Source organism: Oryx dammah, unplaced genomic scaffold (assembly GCF_014754425.2).
Source record: "Oryx dammah isolate SB20612 unplaced genomic scaffold, SCBI_Odam_1.1 HiC_scaffold_14, whole genome shotgun sequence".
Taxonomy (NCBI): domain Eukaryota; kingdom Metazoa; phylum Chordata; class Mammalia; order Artiodactyla; family Bovidae; genus Oryx; species Oryx dammah.
Window position 1 is genome coordinate 41,129,105 of NW_024070198.1, and position 21,495 is coordinate 41,150,599.

Here is a 21,495-nt window from a genome sequence, read left to right on the forward strand (position 1 = left end):
AGACTGGGTACGATGCCTGTCCCATCTGCCTGTTGACTTAAATAATAGGCACAACCTAGACGTTGAGACTTACATTTTATTGGGTGGGAATTTTTAGGACTTCAGTCCAGGGAGATAGCATCTCAAGTGATCCTAAGGGAACTGCTCAGAGGAGGAGAGAGGAAGAGCCAGATTATATGGAAGTTTTGCAACAAAAGGCAGGTAGTCTTACTTATCAAACCAGTCAATCCTAAAGGAAATCAACCCTGAGTATCATTATAAGGACTGATGACCCCCTTCCCCAGCACCTAACTCAGGCACATCCTGAGGGGCTAAGGCAGCCTCGGGGGCCATGATCACCCCAGCCCCCATGAAAGGATGGTTGAGGGTAACCTTGTGACCAGATGGTGGCTGATGACCTCCAGGGAAGAATGGAATGTGCTGGGCCCTTCTAGACTCTCAGCCCTTCTGAAGAGACACACAAGGGAGCAAAGAGCCTGTTACTTCCAGTTAGTGTTGTCACAACCCTGAGTATCAACTGAAGAGCTGACTCATTGGAAAAGACCCTGATGCTGGGAAAGATTTGAGGCCAGGAGGAGAAGGGAGCAGCAGAGGATGAGATGGTTAGATAACATCACTGACTCAATGGATGTGAATTTCCAGGAGACGGTGGAGGACAGAGGAGCCTGGTAGTCCATGAGGTCACAAAGGGTCTGGCACAATTTAGCAACTAAACAGCAAAGTCTTCAAAAGATTATTGTTAATAAAAGCAAACCAGATATCCCAAGTTAGGGAGTTTAGTGCTTTTTTACGTATGGGATGGTGCAAGAGTCTGGGTTCACTGAAGTCATTCCTTTCTTATGCATCTCTGCCGTCCTGGGTGTTTCCTGTGTTTTTTTTTTTTCACATCGTGAGCTGCCTTGGGGCTCACCATAGGGAGTGGCTGGTATCCTCCTTCCTGAGTGCCCTTAGGGCTCTCTAGCTCACATTAGAGGGCTGCAACTGCTGCTGACTGTGGCATCCTTGTTTACTGATATGGCAGGAAGTACTTCATTTCTCATGCCCTCAGGACAGAGCGTGAGGCATGTAGAGCATGCGGACAAGGGGGAGGTTTGTCTACAAGCCACTCGTATCTTACGCTGACTGCCCTGGCACGTTATGATCATTGCTTTCCTTTGAAACAATGCTTTCTGTTCCTTCTCCTCTTCCTCCCTCCACTCCCCCAAAATCTGCCTGAAGCAATATATACTTGCAGCCCTTTTCAGACATGTATTAGGATCACCACTGTAAAGGGAACCATTTTTTCCCTAAGCTTCAGTGGACGCTGATGGTTACCCACCACGAAGCCTTCCTCCGTCTTGCTGACACAGCCCTGAGTTTGTTTTCGGTCCACTTCTGACCGCCCCCGCCCCAGCACCTAACTCAGGCACATCCTGAGGGGCTAAGGCAGCCTCGGGGGCCATGATCACCCCAGCCCCCACCAAAGTGTGGTTGAGGGTAACCTTGACCCCCAAGGAAGAATGGAATGTGCTGGGCCCTTCTAGACTCTCAGCCCTTCTGAAGAGACACACAAGGGAGCAAAGAGCCTGTTACTTCCAGTTGGTGTTGTCACATCTTCACGGCCTGCCTGGAATGATGGTGGCCCTCTTGTGGCCGTGAAACAGGCTGCTGTTGATGAGCTGGAAGAAAGGAAGGAACTGCTTCTCGCCCTTGCCCTTGAGCCTTGGAAGTGATCAGTCCTCCCATCACTCTGCCCTTGAGCAGGTGGATGTTTATTTTATTTGCATTGGTTTTTCTGTTACTTGCGGCTGGAAAAAAAAAAAAAAACCAACCCTAATTAATGCACTCAAATCATTTTTTAGTGTTGATCTATATTTAGCCCTTACGGAAGATTCTCTGCTGAGTTGCCCTAGGGGAGGGAGATGGATTTTAGCTCTTTTTATTGCCGTGTGTCTTGATGATTTGTGTGTCTAGCCACCCGTCAGACAGTAAGCCTGGAGGGCATGGGTGGATTTCATTGATCTTTTGTGATCCTTGTGCCAGGCCTGGCCCTTGGTGAATACTTGTTGAGAAGATTCTCTTTCAGTGTAGGCATTGTTTCATGGGAGGCGTATTGTCAGGGCTACTGGTTGTGGGTCCTTCGTTTGTTGTCATCTAAACGAATGGTAAGAGCCTTCTTTAATCATGCTATGTATGTCGTAGCAGTAAAACATGCCTCCATGCTTTAGCAGTAAATCTATCACACCATTCCTATCCTACCTACAGCTTATCGTTAGTGACTTAACATGGACATGGCGTGTCTGGAGTCCACACGCAAGACTCTGACACCCTCGTCTGGGCTGTTTCTCCGTTGACCTGGGTGGCATGGCCGATGACCCGGGGGATCCGTGTTCCCTTCCAGCCCCTCTTGCTGACTCTGCTGTGGGGCCGGCATTTAGCACAAATGAGTCACTTACAGGCTGAGGGCCTTTCAACTTAGATTTCCTGCCTCTCCCGCTGGCCTCCCAGCCTCCTCCATCTCATCAGCAAGAGCGTGACCTTGAGAACGGGCAGCATGATGGACTCACCTTGGGAGGCCCTTCGTGCTGGAGGGTTTGGGATAACATGAGGCTCTCCTGGTGAGGTCCAAGGGCTCTTGCTCGGCTCTGGTCCGGAGCCTTGGGGTTGAGCTTTTGCCACTGCGAGCTCTCCACGCCTGCTTTGCTGCATGCCCAGCTGCATTTCACCTTCCCCCTGCAACAGCTGCAGAACCTGAAGGCAAGGAACGGGAGCTGTGCGTCTGCCCACTGTTCCTCCTTCCCCTCCTCCTCCTGCCTGCCAAGCGGAGGATGAATGTCCGCGCCTCTGCTTCATAGGCGTGCTGCGAGGCTCCGGTGAGGTGATGAGATGTGGGCAGCAGCTGTCAGGAGCCAGGCTGGCATCTCCAAGATGGCCTGTGGCCGGGTCGCTGCAGAGCGAGGCTCAGTCAGAGTGTCTGCCACCAGGAGCCTGGAGACAGCTTTGATGTGAGCGGCGTGGGAACCAGCCTGTGGACTGCAGCGCAGGGTTAAACCGGGAATTGGGAGGGGGTTGAGGGGGTGGGCCCCAGGGTTTTCCCATCCCCGGGTCAAGGCTGAGGCATGTCTTGGCGTTTCCCACTGTATCTGCATTGTATCTTCCCCAGGTCCCCCCGTGGAGTGTGTGTGTCTAGACAGCTATGGAATAAAATGCTCAATTACCAAGTAGGAATTTGGCCAGCGGAGGTATCGCTGCACCGAGCAGACAGCCCCAAGATGAGGAGAGAGGCTGAGAACGAGCCCTTGTTGTATCTAAAACAGGCTGGAGAGCCTGGCGCTCGCAGGGCCAGCCAGCACCTGCGGAGAGCAGAAGCCAGATGGCCCACGGGAGGCATTTTGACCTCCTGAAGGGCTGTAAATCTGGCCTGGGCCACATCTCCAGCCCCTGTCACTCCCTTGCAAAGATTTCTGCCTACAATTAGAATTCAGATTAACACCGACAAGGAGTGAAGCTCTAAGAGGTGGGAAGCCTGTTCTCTCATTTAGCCAGGCTGCTTGCGAGCTGTGAGGAGTCAGTTCGGCTCTGAGCCTCAGTTTCCACATCTGTAAAATGGGGAAAAATATGCACTAACTGCCAAGGCAGTTGTGAAAAAAGGCTTTGTCACCTGAGGGGTAAAAGATCATTCCTTCCACATCAGTCCAAGGTTCATAGTCTAAGCATCCCCCTTGAGATACGTCCACTTGCTTATTTCTGTCTTATGATTGTCCCTTAGAATCTAGGAGATGCTTCTGTGAATAAAAATTAAACAAGGTGACCCCCGGTGCTGCCACTGGTGCAGGTTTGGCCCGTGACCGCTTGTGAGCTGAGTTTCTTCCCCTTGTGTTGGAGTGAGGAGTGGCCCCTGGGGAGACTCTGGGCTTGTATTGCTGGTGCCCACCGGTCCCAGCCTGCATGGTCACTCCAGTGAGTTACTTTACTGCACCGGAGCCCAGCTGGTACGTGGGGTCCTCTGGGTCCCGTTCCTGGCTGCAGGCCTGTTCCTCTGCAGGGAGCGCAGCTGACCTGAGCCGTATGTGGGCCCTCGATTCTCTCCTTCCTCCCGGGGGCTCTCTCCTCCATCCATACAGCTTCTGCTCCCACAGCGTTGCCTGCTTTCCTCGGCGCCTGGGTCTGAGCTCAGACTTGGAGACAGGAGTTCCAGGGAGCGCTGTCTTCAGGCCCCTCTTCCTTCGAAACCCACTGTGATGTGGCCCCTTGGGCCTGGCCCCCTTTTTTAGGGGGTGTAGGTGAAGGGACAGGGTTGGAAGATGAGCAGATGCTAATTAAGACTCCACAGTGAGTCCTCCCATGTAACTTTCTGATGTGGTTCGCAGCTTGCTGCTGCACTGATGTGGCCTGGGCCCACCTTCTGGGTTTGAACTTGACCTCTCACCTTGAAATTGGTGAAAAGCAACTGGAGAATCCAGCCCAGGAGCCATGGCCGCCCTGTCCAGGCCTCCAGCCCAGCTTTGAAGGCTGTCCCTGGGTCCTGCAGGAGTGGCAGTGTCGCCCAGCAGGCCTCCCCCAGGGCGGCCGAGTGCTCATCACCGGCTCTGACTCCTGTCCGCTCACCCCCTGCGTCTGTTGGATGAAGTCATCCCTGGCACAGGCAGCTGGCACGGGCCCAGGGTAAACAGGCCCTGCTGAGCTCATTGGCGCACTTCTAGCTGAGCTCAGGAGTTGGGGCTTGCAGGCCTGCCCCACTCCAGAGCAGGACCATGCACTTCAGCCTTGGGGGACCACTAGGGCACAGTGTTACTGTCAGGGCAGACCTGTGCCCCCAACCTCCTCCTGGGTGGGGGGTGGGGACGGTAAGGGCTGGGAGACAAGGCCTGTCTCTGTGGGAGTTTACGTGGTGGGGTTTCCCCCCACAGAGTCTGCGCAGACTCTGACGTTAATCACAGTAACACAGGTGATGCTTACATGCCCCACTTACATGATGTTTCACTGACAGGTACCATTCACAGAGCTTTTCAGATCCCAAGTCACTGAATTCTCACATCAAACTGATGAGATCTGTGAACTGCATTATTCCCATTTTCCAGGTCAGAACACTGAGGACCAGAATGGTTGTAAAGTCCGGCCACAATCTAATCAGGCCGCTTGGTCTGAGCTCTGGACTGTGGTGCTCTTCTAGGCCTCTTAGTATCTGTGACCTGAGGGGGCATCATTTTTCACGTGTCTCTGTGTGTGTTAGTTTCCCAGTCGTGTCTCTTTGCGACTCCATGGACTGTAGCCTTCTAGGCTCCTCTGTCCATGGGATTCTCAGGCAAGAATACCAGAGTGAGTTGCCATTCCCTTCTCCAGGGGATCTTCCCAACCCAGGGATTGAACCCAGGTCCCCCACACTGCAGGCAGATTCTTTACCATCTGAACCACGCAAGGGAAGCCCTTGAGTTTTCTGATCCAACATGTTTCTGACCAGCATCTTCCTTATTTGGGGTCAGAGGGGGTCTTTGTGGCTCAGTACCTTCGTAGTGGATGAGAGTCTGGGTTCAGTGTTGTAGTTTTAAGCCCCTGGCCTATCTCAAGTCACCCAGTTGCTTGGAACCTCAGTTTCTTCTTCAGTTAAATGGGCCCAGTGACGTCCCCATCTTATTAGCTGGTTTCTGCTCTGTCCCTAGCAGAGGCGATGCTGAAATAACTGCTGGTTTCCACCCACCGCACCCTCCCAGCCTCCTCTCCTCTTTCCTTTGTTTTCGAGGCGGACAGACAGGAGGACTCTTACATTGTAATTAGCATGAGGCCTGGGCTAGGTCTCTGCTTTCTGGGCTGGTCCCCGTTGCTCGGAGCAGCTGCTCATTTTGACTCAGGAAGCTAATGCGAGAGGGACTCGGAGGTTTGCCTGGCTCTAGGGAGGAAGGGAGGGAGGAGAGCTCAGAGCTCTCCAGGACGGAAGCCCCGAGCTCCTCAGCCCTTGTGACTCAAGCTGGCTTTGTTTTGTCCCGTTTTGGTTTGAAGAGTAGTTTGGGGCTCCTGACTCTACTGGCCTTCACAGGTCATTGGGGATCAAGCAGGCTTTGTTGGATTAATCAGCCCGCCTAGGGGCGGAGTGAGCAGAGATGATGGTGGAAGACTTTACCAGGAGAGGAGAGAGCCGGCCTCTTGGGTCTTGGTGTCCAGTGGCCCTGGATGCCTTGCTGTCCCCAACCCCACCTCTGCCCGTCACCAGAATTAGCACAGAGATGCCCTGGACTGAGTCAGGGCAGCTCCAAGCCCTCAGAGCTCCTGATTCTTCAAGACCTAGGAGGGACGTGCCTACAATAAGAGGGGGCCGATCCACTCTTCCCCTCCCCTGGGGCTGTGGGCTCTAGATCCTTCCTTGGGACTTTACTCTTTACCATGCCTGCGGTCAGGCTTGCCCCAGTCCTATACTCATCCCCCTCTGTCTCTTGGCCTCAAGGTTTTGGAGCAAATCTGTGCTGATAGGTTCAAGATGTGTTGAGACCCTGAGCTGGCTGGCCTCCAGTATCCATCCCACGTCTTTCCTGGCATGCGGCGGCAGTGTGCACTTGACCTGCCCTGGTTATCTTGGGTGGGAGGGACGTCAGTCCTCAGCTGGGAAGGGAGGTCATGCCTGACCTCGGTTTCCTGCAAGGCCCAGTGAATACGAGTGGCCCCTGGTGTCTGGTATTCTGTGACATCCGTGCGTTTACCCGTTTTGTTCACTTAACCCAACACAGCAACACCAACCTTGTGTTTCCAGGGAAAGCTGCCCGTGCTACTGCTTGGCCGTTCTTCGGAGCTGCGGCCGGGAGAATTCGTGGTTGCCATCGGAAGCCCGTTTTCCCTTCAAAACACAGTCACTACGGGGATCGTCAGCACCACCCAGCGCGGTGGCAAAGAACTGGGGCTCCGGAACTCGGACATGGACTACATCCAGACAGACGCCATTATCAACGTGAGCCCGTCTGCCACAGGGTCGGGCTGCAGTTGGGAAGCTAGGCTGGGCTCAGGAACCGGGGTGGAGTCAGGATCCTCATGGTGCTTCCAATAGGGTCCTTTTGAACCCCTAAAGCAGACAAGGCAGGAGGGCTGGTCCTCAGCCTGTTGGCAGTCTCCAGGGACTCCTGTGAAGGGCACTTGAGATTTGCCCAAGTCTGCAGCCTGGAGAAGTTCTCCATCCTCCCGCTGCCCTGCCCCAGGGTCAGCCACCCCTGGGTCGAGCTGCCTGTGCAACCTTGTGGAAGGAGGGATGCTCAGCTCCGCACAGGCTCTGCAGCCCCCAGAGGTGTTTCCGCTGTCTTTAGGGGGGCACAGTCTGAGCACCAGGCCAACCCATTCGCTGTCCAGTGAGGTCAGGGATTGTCCCACACAATCTCATCAGTGGAATCTTAAGTCACATTTTTCCACTTCAGCTGTTTCCCTTTAGGATTGACGTTTCTCAAAAAGCATTTTCCCCTCCATCTGCCTAATAAATAAGAAACACAGCGTGTTTTGTGCACTCACTGCCTCTAGTAGGCTTTCTTCCCAAACCTTCTTGTGATCTGCATGAAGTAATGGAAATAGAGCAAACCGTGGATTTTCAGCCCCAGCAGCAAAGTAGGGGTCACGTAGACTCGGAGGGAGATGGCACAGATTTGAAAGACCATGGCATTGAGCAAGTGGGTAGCCAACTTATTGTCGAGAGAGGGAAGATGTGTTAGGTGTCTTGGGAATTTTTTGTTGGCGTCTGGGCTTTGGAGAAAAAAAAATGTGTATATATATATATATATCAATATATAAATACCCCATTTATGGTACTTAACACTCTCTGAAAACTGTTAAGGTCCTTTGTTTTGCCAACAAAATATTAGGTAGACAGGAAGAAATGTCAGGAAAGAATTTGCACTCAGGAGCCTGCCAGGCAGGGAGGTAGATTAGACCATGTAATTATATAAACTCATAACCTTTTAATTTTTGCTTATTTTCAGTATGGAAACTCCGGAGGCCCATTAGTAAACCTGGTAAGGCTTTCAAAAAATCTACGTGTCTTTTTTTCCCCCCTTTTGATTTCTTTTCAGATATGAACTTGCCAAAGCATATTATCTAATCCTTTCAAATTGAAATCTGTGACCGTACTGTACCTTGCAAATGTCTCTTCTTATCTTTTCTGGAAAGAGTAAGGCATGATGGTGTTTGGATTGGAAATGCTATGCCAGCTGGACATGCTTGTGTCTCCACGTTACAAGTAAAGGCCTTGGAATTCAGGTTTGATCCAGGACCAGTTAAAGGAGCCAGTCTTTATTTTGAAGGTGTCAGCAGTTCTGGATTGCCCCTCAGTTGCCTGAGGAGCTGACTTGGCTCATCCATAGGCTTTGTCTTGGCTAGGAGCCTCCCTTAAGACCTGGCTTGGAATGAGGAGTTACCCCATTCACAAAGATGTCACCTAAGTTTGTATTTTATTTAAACATGAAAAGGGAAGCCTTTGAATCAGATTGTCAGAGCCAGGATGCAGCTCAGGGTCCCGTATCCCAGCCCTCATTTACAGGTGATGAAATCTAAGCCATCTTGTTTAGCAAAGCCCAGGAGGGCAGTGCCTCCTGGATGGTCCCTCGGAGTCAGGGACTGAATTCTCAGTGCTACCGGAAGTGTGCAAGGAGCGACTTACCCACTCCTGGCAGTTTTCCCCTCTAAGCCCGAGTTGGACAACCTTTAAGAATAGTGTTCAAAATAATGGTTGGATGGCACGAGGCAAGCCTATTATTCCAGGATGGTTTCCTATGGTGTGGCATTCGCTAAACTGTGAATTTATCTTGAATGGAAGCACATACACTGGCTTCCTCCATGGTTTAAAGCTCGTTTGCAACAAGCAGAGGAAATGAGATTTGATTGTGAGATTCTGCCTCTCCCAGATCCCCGAGGCTGCTCAGAGATGAGGGTTTGTTTTCCTGGGGATGAAATCTGTCTGCCCTGAGTGCTAGATGGTTCCTCCCTGATGTCAGCAGAGGAATCTTAAGATTCCTGGAAATGGGAGAAGCAGGAAGGTGTGGATAGCTACCTAAAGGTCTCTGAGGTTTTTTTTTTTTTTTTTTTTTAACTTTTATTTTATCTTGGAGTATAGCTGATTAACAATGCTGTGATAGTTTCAGGTGGACAGCAGAGGGACTCAGCCAAACATACACATGTATCTATTCTCCCCCAAAGTCCCCTGCTGTGCCAGCTGCCACAGAACATTGAGCAGAGTTCCCTGTGCTATATATTAGTAGGACTCTGGGGCTTTTGGACATGTATTCCCTGCCCAAGGAGCAATTGTACATTTTGAAACTTTCTGATGCTGTGCTTTCATTGTGTTGATCACTCAGTCCTGAGTCCAGTGGGTACTGATTCTTCCACTGCTCAGCTTAGCTTAATGCTGCGCACGAGTCAGGCCTCTTGCTCTGCGATGCAGAAGCCCCATCCGTCCGTCTCCTCCTACCCCAATCATGTCTCTGAAGAAGCTCCAAGACTCCTTCCATGCAAATTCTCCACTCTCTCTTGGTGGGTATCTTCAGGTGAGTCTTTGTGGATTCAGCAAGCTATTTGCCTTTTGCTTTTCAGGATGGTGAAGTGATTGGAATTAACACACTGAAAGTGACAGCTGGAATCTCCTTTGCAATTCCATCTGATAAGATTAAAAAGTTCCTAACGGAATCCCATGACCGACAAGCCAAAGGTAAAGCAAACACCCCTGGCAGCCCACCAGAGATTTCAGGCCTGGGGCTTGGCTACCCCTCAGAAACTGGAGGGAAGGGAAAATGACCCCCTGAAGTCAGCCATATCTTTCCTATCAAGAAGGAAAAGGAATGCATGTCATTAGGTCATCGATGTTTGACTGTTTTTTTTGGCCTATGACCATGCATGTTTCATATGGTTCAATCTATTATGTACCAGGCGTGATCTTGGGTGACTTCTGTACATTATTTCACTGCATCATTCATTAATGTCATTTAATTCCTTTGCCTGATCAGGTGGGACTTAGTCCCATTTTACTGATGAGAAAACTGAGATTCAAGGAGCTCATTCAGTCCACAAATGTTTAGTGACTCTTCTGCTCAGTGTCAGGCTGGGGGTTCGAAGTTCAACAGGGTCCCTGTCAGGCGCGCTGTTTACCTTCTACCTGGGGGAGAGAGGAGGCAGGTAGTGTCCCAATCAGGATTTGAACCACAAGCAGAGAGCATCCCTGTATGGCCCTGACTGCATGACAAACTGGGGGGATAGAACCCCACTGCTCCTGGTGTCCCTGGCACAGCCGCCAACTGGGCTGACCTTCTGCTTCCTTCTGTGGTCCCACCAGGCAAAGCTATCACCAAGAAGAAGTATATTGGCATCCGAATGATGTCACTCACACCCAGGTTGGTAACGGGACGTCCGTGTCTGTCTGTGTCTTAAATTCACTTATTTCTTTAAGTTAAAATATTTATTTGTTTGTTTACAATTCAAATATCTAATTTACGTGGCTGTGCCGGGTCTCAGTCATGGCATGTGGGATCTTTTAGTTGTGACATGTGAACTCTTAGTTATCATGTGTGGGATCTAGTTCCCTGAGCAAGGATTGAACCCCGGGCCCCCTGCACTGGGAGCTCTGAGTCTTAGCCCCTGGACCACCAGGGATGTCCCTGTGTCTTAAATTTAAAACAGACTAACTTCGAGGACTCTCACGGGCACCCCGAAAAGACAAACCTTATTCTGCCTCGAGACAGCTCAGTGTCTGATTTAAGTACTGTTAGGAAAGAGAGGAGGGGCCATTAACCTTGGCCTCACGTGGGCTTCCCTGGAGGCTCAGATGGAAAAGTGTCTGCCTGTAATGCGCGAGACCCGGGTTCCATCCCTAGGTCGGGAAGATCCCCTGGAGGAGTAAATGGCAACCCACTCCAGCACTCTTGCCTGGAAAGTTTCCAAGGACTGAGGAACCTGGTAGGCTACAGTCCATGGGGTCACAAAGAGTCGGACACGACTGAGCAACTTCACTTTCTTTCATGTTGTTTTATCCTTCACGTTTGTTTCTGGGGTTCTGAGCAGATCCTTCCTTCTGAAAGATTCGCTTTTCTTTGAAAGAAAGAAAAGAAAGTGAACTGAACTCCGGGTCTCCTGCATTGCAGGCAGACGCTTTACCATCTGAGCTACCAGGGAAGCCCACGCTTTTCTTTGAAGGCAGGCCTAAGGAGCCCGGGTGTTGGTCATCTCCCCGCCTCCCGCCGCCCCCCACCTCCATGCCTTCCTCTCCCCACCTGATCTGTTGAAACCCACATTCCAAGAGTGCCCTAAGCCCCTCCCTCAGCGTCCCAGAGAGCCCTGCCTTTCCTTAGCTCTGCCGCCTGTGGGCTGGGGCTTCTGGAATGCCAGGCAGGCCGGCATGACTGATGGGCTTGTTTTCCCCGAGCTGGTGAAAGTTGCGGTATGTGGCTGCCAGACGCATGACATACTGGTGTTTGAACCTTGATGAAAAAACCTGGTGTGATTGTAGGCGTCTCGGTACCTAAGGGCCTGGTTGAAACTCTTGGAAGTTAAGTCGGCAAAGAGCAGAACCTGTTGATATAAATACTAATATCTTAATTACTGTAATTAACTGGCTATTAATTAATACGAACACATGACTATTAGTTTAGACAGGTGTGATAAATGGTGGTGCCTTTCTTAGCTGGCTTGCCAAGCCTGAAATGTGCATCAGGTCTTGTCTTGGAACTCTGAGAAATGGAAGCCTGGGGGATGTAGGGAAGGGAAGGAAAGTGGGCCCAGGGCTCCAGCTTCCTGGGTTCCTGTCCCAGCTCTACTATTTCCTGGCTTGTGACCTTGAGATGACTTGAGCCCTGAGTGCCTCAATTTTCTCCTCTCTGGGATCAGGATAACTGGGCAGGCTGTTGGTGTGTGGTGAGCACTGAGCGATTTTTAATATGTGTCAAAGCTGGGGTGAATGGGTGATGGCAGTGGTCACTAGTCACGGGGAGCCTACCAACCCTTTTTCGCATGCTTTCTCAGTGCCTGGCACGGGACCAGGTGCCAGATCTAGATAAGATCATGTGGTCCTCATGACAACCTTATGGCACTGTGCCTGTTTAACAGGTGAGAAAAGCCAGGTACAGAGAGGTTAAGCAACTGCTCGAGATCACACAGTCAGGAAGGGGCAGAGCTGGGGTTCCAAAGCAGGCCAACCCTCACACTGTCCTGACTTCTTAAGTGGTTGTGTGTGTGTGTCCAACTCTTTGTGACCCCATGAACTGCAACACGCCAGGCTCTTCAGTGGTAGCTACTCTCAATTAATTAATAAAAATGATAATGCTAAAACGTTTCTCTTTCTGTCATCCGGTAAATCTTTGACTCTAGGAAATAAGCAATTTGCAGCAGAATCAAAATCCCTGGACCCTTCCAGGGGTTTTAGACCACTTCCCTGGACCACTTCCACTTTGGACCACTGGACCACTTCCTTGGTAGTTCAGTGGCTAAGACTCTGCACTCCCAGTGTAAGGGGCCCGGGTTCGATCCCTGGTCAGGGAACTGGATCCCACATGATGCAAGTAAATATCCTTCATACCACAACGAAGATCAGGCTCAGCCAAATAAATAAAGGAAGAAACATCAAAAAATAATAATAAAAGGAAACTTTAATAGTAAAAAAAAACCCTGATGTTTTTTACATTGGAATTTGACATTATAATCAGGGATGGAGGAGAAGCCCTGTGGGAGCCCCATTGTGCTTAATGGTTAATCCGGGTGTTCTTTCTCCCAAGCAGCAAAGCCAAAGAGTTGAAGGATCGCCACCGAGACTTCCCCGATGTGCTTTCAGGAGCATATATCATTGAAGTAATTCCTGATACCCCCGCAGAAGCGTGAGTTAGAATTCTTCTCCATTTTCCTGATAATCGTGTGTTTCCTGGAGGTAGGGGGCAGGGGACAGTTCTTTCTGTCTCACCTCAGGTGACTGTGAGGACCCTTGATAGAATGGTCCAACATCTGTCTCCATCCTGCTGGTCAGGGCTTCCGACCTGGCTCAGCTCAGGGCTGGCTGGCAGAAGGGCGCTTCCTGGCTAGACGTCCTTTTCAGGAGGGAATCAGATGGACTTGTTAGGAGTCTCCGGGACAGACCTGGTTGGGGAAAGACAGTTGAAGGAGCTCAGGATCACTGCCTGAGTTTGAGACCTCAGGCAGCGATCCTGGCGTAGGCTGCTAGAGGCATCTCTTCCTGATGCTAGAGGCATCTCTTCCTGAGGCCTTCTCTAATTATGCCTGTTACCAGTCAGGCCTTACTTATCCACACCTCTAGAAAAATAGCACAGGGAATATCAAAGTAACATGGAAAGAAGTTGCTCAACCCACAGTCAGGTTTATTACCTGTGGAAGTGTTAGTCGCTCAGTTGAGTCAGACTCTTTGCAGTCCCATAGATTATGTGGACATAATATCCACGGAGACGTGCTAGACCAGGGAGTGGCCAGCAGACTGTTCCCAGGAGCCAGATCTGGTCTGCTGCCTGCTTCGGGATTAAGATTAGATTTGCATTTTTATTTTATTTTTATTTTTCGTTTTAAAATTCATTTATTTTTTATTGAAGGATAATTGCTTTACAGAAAGATTTTGCACTTTTAAATGGTTGAAATTATTTAATTAAGAACAGTTATTTTAGGATACTTGAAAATGCTACGAAATTCAAATTTTAGTGTTCCGTAAATGAAATCTTCCTGGGGCACGGCCATGCCCAGCAGATTATATATTGTTTGTGGTGGTTTTTGGACGCCCATGGCAGAGTTGGGTTGTTGTGATGGGGACCATCTGGCCTGCAAAGACTAAAATATTTCCTCTCTAGCCATTTACCAAAAAACTTTGCTGACCCCTGTCCTAGGCCACTAAGGTGCATAACAGCTTATTTGATGGTGTCACACACAAGAGTTAAGATTATAGCAGCAATAACGCAAAGCAGTGCCTCACAGTGGAACCATGCCTGTAGGCACTGTAGAGTTATAATACCCATGACGAGCACGCCGGCCACCACGGTTGCTGGTGTGTTCTCACTTCCTTTGGGGTCAGTCTGTGATAAGATCAGACAGATGCTCGCACACATTTCTATAGTGGGCATGATTGCTAATGTGGCCTAAAAACCTCAAAAGGCAATAATGCAACCCATGGGTGGTTTAAGCCATTCTCACGAAAGGTAACTACCATCCCACCCTGTTTGCTCTGGGCTCTCGGGTCCTAAACTGTGCCTCTGTAGAGGTAAAGTTGCTCACCTTTCCTGGCGGCTACACCAGGAGACGTGGAAACATTGCAGTCACATTTCTGTTTGTGTTGCAGTGGGGGGCTCAAGGAAAACGATGTCATCATCAGCATCAATGGACAGTCGGTGGTCTCCGCCAACGACGTCAGTGACGTCATTAAGAAGGAAAGCACCCTGAATATGGTTGTCCGCCGGGGCAACGAAGACATTATGATCACCGTGATTCCCGAAGAAATTGACCCGTAGGCAGAGGCATGAGCTGGACTCCATGTTTCCCTCAGAGAACTCTCCGGTGGACGATGCTCGGTGACTCTGGGGCTGGTGGCACCGGATGCCCAAGACTTGACTGCCATGTTGCTTGTTCCGCAGAAACACTGGCCAGCAGAACCCTTCTTGATAGTTCGCAGGCGAAAGCCAATGTAAAACGTTGTAGACCCGCAGGCAGACGCTCTCCCTTCTGTATCCTATGTACGCAGCGCGCTTTTTCTTGCCAGCTTGGACCGTCCCTGCTTGGACAGTCAGCATTTGTCTTCTCCTTTAACCGAGTCACCGTCTTAGTCCAGCCAAGGCTATTGCTGTAACGCATAGATAAGAGGAAGGTCCCATGGGAGCCAGGATGGTTCCGGGCGTGTTTATGCTTTCTTCCGAGTCAGCACCCAGAGGAGGGAGATGCTGAGACAACGGGAGGGTGGGCGCTGGCTTCCGGAATGGCCACAGTTGCCTCTTTTAGGAATCTCTTCAGAACTGGGAGCACAGTGACTTGAGTTATTAAAATACTTGTTCATACTTTGCGTCCTGGCGTCCTTCTTTCCCGGGAACAGCTGGTTGCAGTCTCTCTGAATCAATTATCATGTCAACCGCCTGCTCTTTAAACCATGTTGTCTGTGAAGGTTGAGTTCGAGGTCTCACCAGTTATTTCAGAGTCAGCCTGGGGGTTCACGAGCACTGGGAACACTGTGCCCCGTCACCCTGGATTCCTGAAAGAGGCTTGAAGTCAGTTGCCCTTGCATCTGGGGCTTTTCAAACTAAAAGGAGGCTGTCAATCCCACATGTCATGCAATCAGTCAGCAAAGAGTCCCTGGGCCTCTGGTCTGTGCCAGGCGAGGCATAGGCCGAGGGAGAGGGGTGAGTACAGAGCGGAGCCCCAGAGCTTCCACTGAGAGACCAGGTCTCTTTCTGAAAGGGAGATGGTTCAGGAGACCAGGATGTGACCTGAGAGCAGTCCTGAGTCTTTAGAAAGCACAGGCTGAAGCTGATTCTAGGTGTCATGGGCTCTGAAATAGAACCTTAAATCTTGGGGGAGTTTGGAGCAGGGCTCCCCTGACACGTCCTAGAACAGACACAGCCTCAAGCAGCTGTGGACCCCTTTATCTCCATGAAAGCTTCCAGGAGTTTGGGAAGCTGGACCCAGGAAAACTTGAGCTTGGGTATTTGCACAGACCTGAGTGCCTGCACACATCACAGAGGGGGCTGTTTACCGGAGCAGGGGGTGAAGGCACACATCACAGAGGGGGCTGTTTACCGGAGCAGGGGGTGAAGGCTTTCTAAGGGTCAGTCATCAGGAGTCGGTACTTGGATAGGATGGAGGTTCAGTTCTGTAGATTGAGAGCTTTAACCCTCCCTCGACCACTAGACCTCGACGATCCATTCATAACTGGAGAGGCTATGGCAGGTCAAAGGCCCAAGTGAAGTGGAGGGGTAGCAGAACCAAGCCCTCATCGGTACCATGTTTGGCAGCTGGGCTGCTGGTGTTCTGTGGGACACAGAGCGTCCCTCCGCTCCCTGCTTAGATGACCTCGTAGAGTCAGGGAGGAGCCAGCAAACGCCCTCCCTGCTGGCATGGGTTTTGCGTTCCCTCCCTCCTCATTAAAGGTGGTGACTCAGAGAATGGCCTTCAGCTCCAGGGCTCACACTCAGATGCTCTGCCTCTTGGCCTGCTCCTCTGGTGGTCCCCGGGGCTGAGGGGCTGCCCCGGGTGGGGAGGATGTGCGGGGTGGCATGTGGGTGGCATGTGGTCAGAGGCGGCCCGGCCACAGCCCATCTGTCTTCGGCCTGTCATCCACTCAGGAGATCACAGATGGTTCCTCTGGAAGGAACTGGCCTGGCGGCCGGCAGGCCTGGATCCTCCATAAACACTCAGCAACATCTCCCGAAGGTCCACAGGGCTCTGGGTGGGGTCTGAGTTTTGTCTGCCTACGTGGAAACCTACAAGGCTGCAGAAAGGACAGCGTGGCATGCTGTGGGCACATGCTGTGCTTGGTTACAAGGCTCCACTGGCTTCTGGGACCCTCTGTCCTCTGAGGATTACATATCCTTGCACTCCATACTCTTCCTTTTAGATTTCACCAGATTCCTTAAAATAGATGTTTATTCCTCTTGCTTTGGGCTGTGATGGAGGTCTTTGCAACATGAATTAGCCTTGAAACCTGAGAGGCAGAGCTGAGTTGAAAGAGCATGGTTTTTGGAGTTAGACAGACTTGGGTTTACTCTGCTGTCTAGATCTTACTGGCTGTGTGACGTTTGAATAGTTACTTAACCTCTCTGTGCCTGTTTCCCAGATGGGAATAGTAATAGTACCGACTTCTTACTGCTGTTGTGGGGATTAAATGAACTAATACACAGCACAAGGTAATCACTCAGTAAATGCTAGCAACGTATATGTGAACTGTCTTTGAGCCCTCTGTAAAATGGGAACAATGACAATGTCCCCCTTGCACTGGAGTTGTGAGGGTTAACCATGATAGCACATGCCACTTGGTCAGTATAGCCGCTGTTGTTTTGTTATTAGCCTGCCAGCCTGATGCTGGGAAAGAATGAGGGCAAGAGGAGAAGAAGGTGACAGAGGATGAGATGGTTGGATGGCATCACCAACTCAATGAACATGAGTTTGAGCAAACTCTGGAAGATGGCAAAAGACAGGGAAGCCTGGCGTGCTACAGTCCCTGGGGTCACAAAGAGTTGGACACGACTGAGTGACTGAACAATATTAACAAGCCTGCCATTGTTCTGGGATTTAATGACACTCACAGTAGCTGACATCTGTTGGGTGCTTGCTGTGTGACAGACGCCATGCTGAGCACCAGACGTTTATTAGCTGGTAGTTCAGTCCTCAGTTCAGCCCTGAGGTGGACACTGCATTTATCCCCTCTGACAAGTAAAGAAATGGCTGTTCAGAAATTAGGCCTTTTTGCTTAAGACACTGAGCTCATAAGTGGGAGCTTTGATGTAAGCCCAGGAGATCTGAGCTCATGGCTTTTGTATGGTGCCATCCAGCCCATCTTTGTCTTCTTAGGACCAAGCCTTCTGGTCCCTCTGTCTCTGTCTAGCTTAAATCCATCTCCACTTCTAGAAGGTGGTCATGGAGACCTGTGGGCCGGGTTTGTGTCTCCTCGCCCGTTTGGACCCATCAACAATCGCTTCTCTGTCTCCTGCAGAGCTCCCTCTGCCCATCCACCACCTCCCAATCTCAGCCCTCCAGGCTCCAGCCCTCTGCTTCCAGCTTTTGCAAAACCTTAAGCCACCAATCACAGGGCACATTTGCATCGCTGGCCAGTCCCCACCCAGCCCTGTGGGAAGCTTCGAGACAGAGGCCCTGAGTGCAGAGCTCTCTTTGCTGCACCTTCTAGGCCCAGCTGAGTGGCGGTCGTGCCAGGAGCTCTGGACAGGAACCTGCTCTTTTCTGGCTTGATGTCTCCATCTGAAAATTGGAAGAGTGCCCCATGTCTGGAGGGTGTGGTGAAAGGCAGAATGTTTTTACGAGAACTTGCGTGCTGCTCTTCTCCACCCGGTCAACACTTCAGACAGGCCTGAGCCTCTGAGATAGTGCTTTGATTGGCAGGCAAGGGCACTGGGCCCATTTTAGGGAAGTGCCACTGAGGACAGGGCCAGGCTTGCTGAGGTTGTGCGGAAGGGGGCCGGTGTCTGGGCGGGTGGACAAAGCAGGTTCCAGATGATGGTAAAAGCTGCCTTCCCCTTTGAAGGTGGTTATAAGTGAGGACGGGGCCCCGTGGTGGCTCAGCCTGTAAGGAATCTACCTGCAATGCAGGACACCCAGGTTCAATCCCTTGGTCAGGAAGGTCTTCTAGAGAAGGAAATGGCTACCCACTACAGTACTCTTGCCTGGGAAATCCCGTAGACAGAGGAGCCTGGTGGGCTATCCATGGGGTCGCAAAGAGTTGGACAGCTGAACATCGAATACTCTCACTTTCATAAGTGCGGCCAGGGATTGATGGCAACAGGCTGGCAAGTAGGCTTTTACCGTGTCCTGCTAACGCCCATCAGTTGGTGAGACTGCCTGGAGCGTCAGGCTGAGTGGTTGTAAGACTTGGCGCAAAGGCACTTTCAAGAAGAAATGCAGGACTTCCCTGGTGGTCCAGTGGTTAAGAATCGGCCTGCCGATGCAGGGGGCACGGGTTTGATACCTGGTCTGGGAAGATTCCACCTGCTGGGCAACTCAGCTCGTGTACCGCAACTACTGAAGCTCGTGTGACTACCGTGCTCTGCAACAAGAGAAGCGTGCTGCAAAGAGAAGCCCATGCATGTGCCTGGAGGGCAGCCGCACCTCGCTGTGACTAGAGAAAGCGCAAGGGCAGCAACAAAGACCCAGCACAGCCAGACATAAATAAATCCATTGCCGGGGTCCAGCCCCAGTGGATCCAGGGAATTCGAAGGGTGGACGGAGTCGGCGAGGAAAGACTTATTTATTTATTAATATAAGATTAGACTAGGAAGAAATAGTGTAGTAGGAAGATTAAGTGGAGAGAGAGGGCTGAATAGCTTGGATTACGCGGAAGACCAATAAAATTCCAGACAAGGAATTTGCACCATCTATATTGGGCCACCGGCGCTCGCTTGAATATCTAAGGGTGCCTCGCCTTAGGCTCCCTTTCGCGCGGGTCTTAACAGCCAGGGCAAGTAAGTAGACTTGGCGAGCCTCCGCGCCCCAGATGGAAATTCAGCCTGAAATTAAAGTAAAGAGGAGAGGGAGGGAAAAAGAGAGAGAGACACGGGAGAAACCAGTCCAGCGACTGGCTCCTGCTCCTATTGTTTAGAAGGCCTTATATACCTTTTAGATTGTACATAGAGATCAATGGGTAATACAAAATTATGCAGTGTTAGCAGCCCAGACTCTTATCAAAACCAGGCTTTTCTCTCTGCATACCTAATTGTATACACAAGTCTTAGGTAATTTACATCATCTTCCAGCAAAAGGGGCCAATCAACATTTTACAGCCTTTTTTCTGATAAGGGTTAGTCAACCAGAAGACTTATTTGTGTTGATCTTCCCAAGGTCTGGTGCCACTCTCAGAAAGTACTAAATAAAGTTACATTCTTACATAGCAAGGACACAAGAGGAGTGCAAAGAGAAGTAATTAACTCAAAAGTCTAATGTTGCTAACATCAGAACTACTATATATCTTTTTCCATATCCCGTTTACATCAATTAACATCCTCCCAGGTGCCTAAAAGATAAAGAATATGGAGGCCTAGTGGCAATCATTGAGTCAACAGTGAAATCCCGTCACCAATATAATTTTTAACTCTTTAGAAAAAGCTCTGTATCTTTAAGATGCTTTTAAGCTTTGTGCCTCTCGTGCTTGGGGGCTGCAAGCAATTCACAAGCTGTAAGAGGTCCAGGGAACCTGTTAAGCAAGCTAGAGAGCAATCAGAGGGGGTTAACTGAAACATCCCTTTCAAATGCAGAAGACTAAAGCCCTGAGTTGACTTTTTTTTCCAGAGAATATCAGAAAAGTACAAAAGCGGGCAGATTTTTATTTTGGGGGGTGGATGCTCAGGAAATGCCAGGGGGAACTCCTGAAGTCTGATCACGGCCTTGCATATGTCAGCTTCCTCCCTCATGACCTTGTCACAGGTGGGATTCCTCACACTGGCTCCCGGCAATCCATAATTTTTTTTTTTAAATGAAGAGGAACTGCTGTCTGGGCCCTGCTTGCAGCCATTCTGATGATGCCACTGACAGCTGGGCTGTGGCGGGCAGCCTGATCTCAGTGCTGCCTTCTCAGCCATGTGGTCCTGCCCTCCTGGGTCAGCCCCTCCTGACCCCGTGCCTGCCCTCCTGGCAGCTGCGACTCACCAGCTCCACAGGGCCTCCTGCAGCTCTCCCAGGGCCACCGCCACAGGCCACTGCCCAGCTCTTCTGCTGGGAGCCCACGCAGTTCTGAGGAACTGTCTTGAGAACCGGCTCAAGGGATGTGACCGTTTGCCAGCTGGGTCTGAGAGGACCGTCAAGGATGCTGGCTTGCAGAGTCATCCCTTTTTTTTTTGTAATATTTATTTATTTGTCCATGGCAGGTCTTAGTTGTGGCACGAGTGACCTTTGATCTTCGTTGCAGCACAGGGGATCCTTTAATTGAAGCGTGTGAACCCTTAGTTGTGGCTTGCGGGATCTAGTTTCCTGACCAGGGATCAAACCTGCATCCCCTGCATTGGGAGCGTGGGGTCTTAGCCAATGGACCACCAAGGAAGCCCCCATCTCTGTTTCGAAACAAGCATTGTTGGTTACACTTCTGAGCCTGTATCCCCACCCTCCCAACTCCCCCGACCCCCTCAGGATACACTGAGCCACAGCTTATAGAAAGGAAACTGCCAAATTCAAGGCCATTAATAGAATGGAATAAGGCTGGAGTACTGGAAGCACCCATCAGAGAGGTCACAGTCTGCAGGATGCTGGGCTACCTGGGCCGCTGATCCCATCTGGGTCCTGTTTCTGGGGCCCAGCTGTGCTGTTTGGTTGCTGTTTGTGCCAGCTGCCGCCCGGAGGCTGCAGTACTCCGTTCTTCCATCAAAATGAGGGTGGAGCGCACAGAGAGCAGAGGCCTTCCTGCCTAAAGGCAGTTGTTTTATTTAGAAATTTAAAAGGTGATTGCCTCCTTGTGGTGCCCAACAAGGATCAGCAAACATCAAATGAAACAACGTTAACAAATGCATTATTAGTTAAAAAAGATTAAAAGTGGCTCAGAATGCTCTATGGAAACATTTCTGTTACATGTGTCTCGCTGGGCCAGGTGAGCTTTTGTAGTTAAAGTGCCTGATCCTCTCTTACCCCATCTCTCCCTTCTCCACCACCACCATAGGATCCCCATTTTTCTGATGAGGACAGTGAGGCTCAGAGCAGTTCAGTAACCAGACTAATGTCACCCAGCAAGAAGGAAGGTAAAGTTGCTGCGTTGGAACCCAAGTGTCTGGGTCAAGCCCTCTCTTAACCCTTGTCTTCTTTGGCTGATGCTGTCCTGTGACATTTGAAGCTGAAGAGCCACGTTTCCAGTATGGTATAATTTTCATTAGATCCATCTCT

At 50.6% G+C, this 21,495-nt stretch overlaps 1 protein-coding gene across 1 annotated transcript in view; it reads left to right on the forward strand.

Annotated features, from left to right (window-relative positions):
• Positions 1–14,966, forward strand: part of HTRA1 (HtrA serine peptidase 1) — a 59,367-nt gene extending 44,401 nt beyond the window's left edge. Inside the window, exons 4-9 of the mRNA XM_040254947.1 lie at positions 6,722–6,916; positions 7,929–7,961; positions 9,535–9,649; positions 10,271–10,328; positions 12,705–12,800; positions 14,258–14,966. Of these exons, the coding sequence (XP_040110881.1) occupies positions 6,722–6,916; positions 7,929–7,961; positions 9,535–9,649; positions 10,271–10,328; positions 12,705–12,800; positions 14,258–14,426 (666 nt within the window). The 3' untranslated portion in view covers positions 14,427–14,966. The remainder of the gene's footprint in view (positions 1–6,721; positions 6,917–7,928; positions 7,962–9,534; positions 9,650–10,270; positions 10,329–12,704; positions 12,801–14,257) is intronic.
• The last annotated feature ends 6,529 nt before the right edge of the window (positions 14,967–21,495 follow it).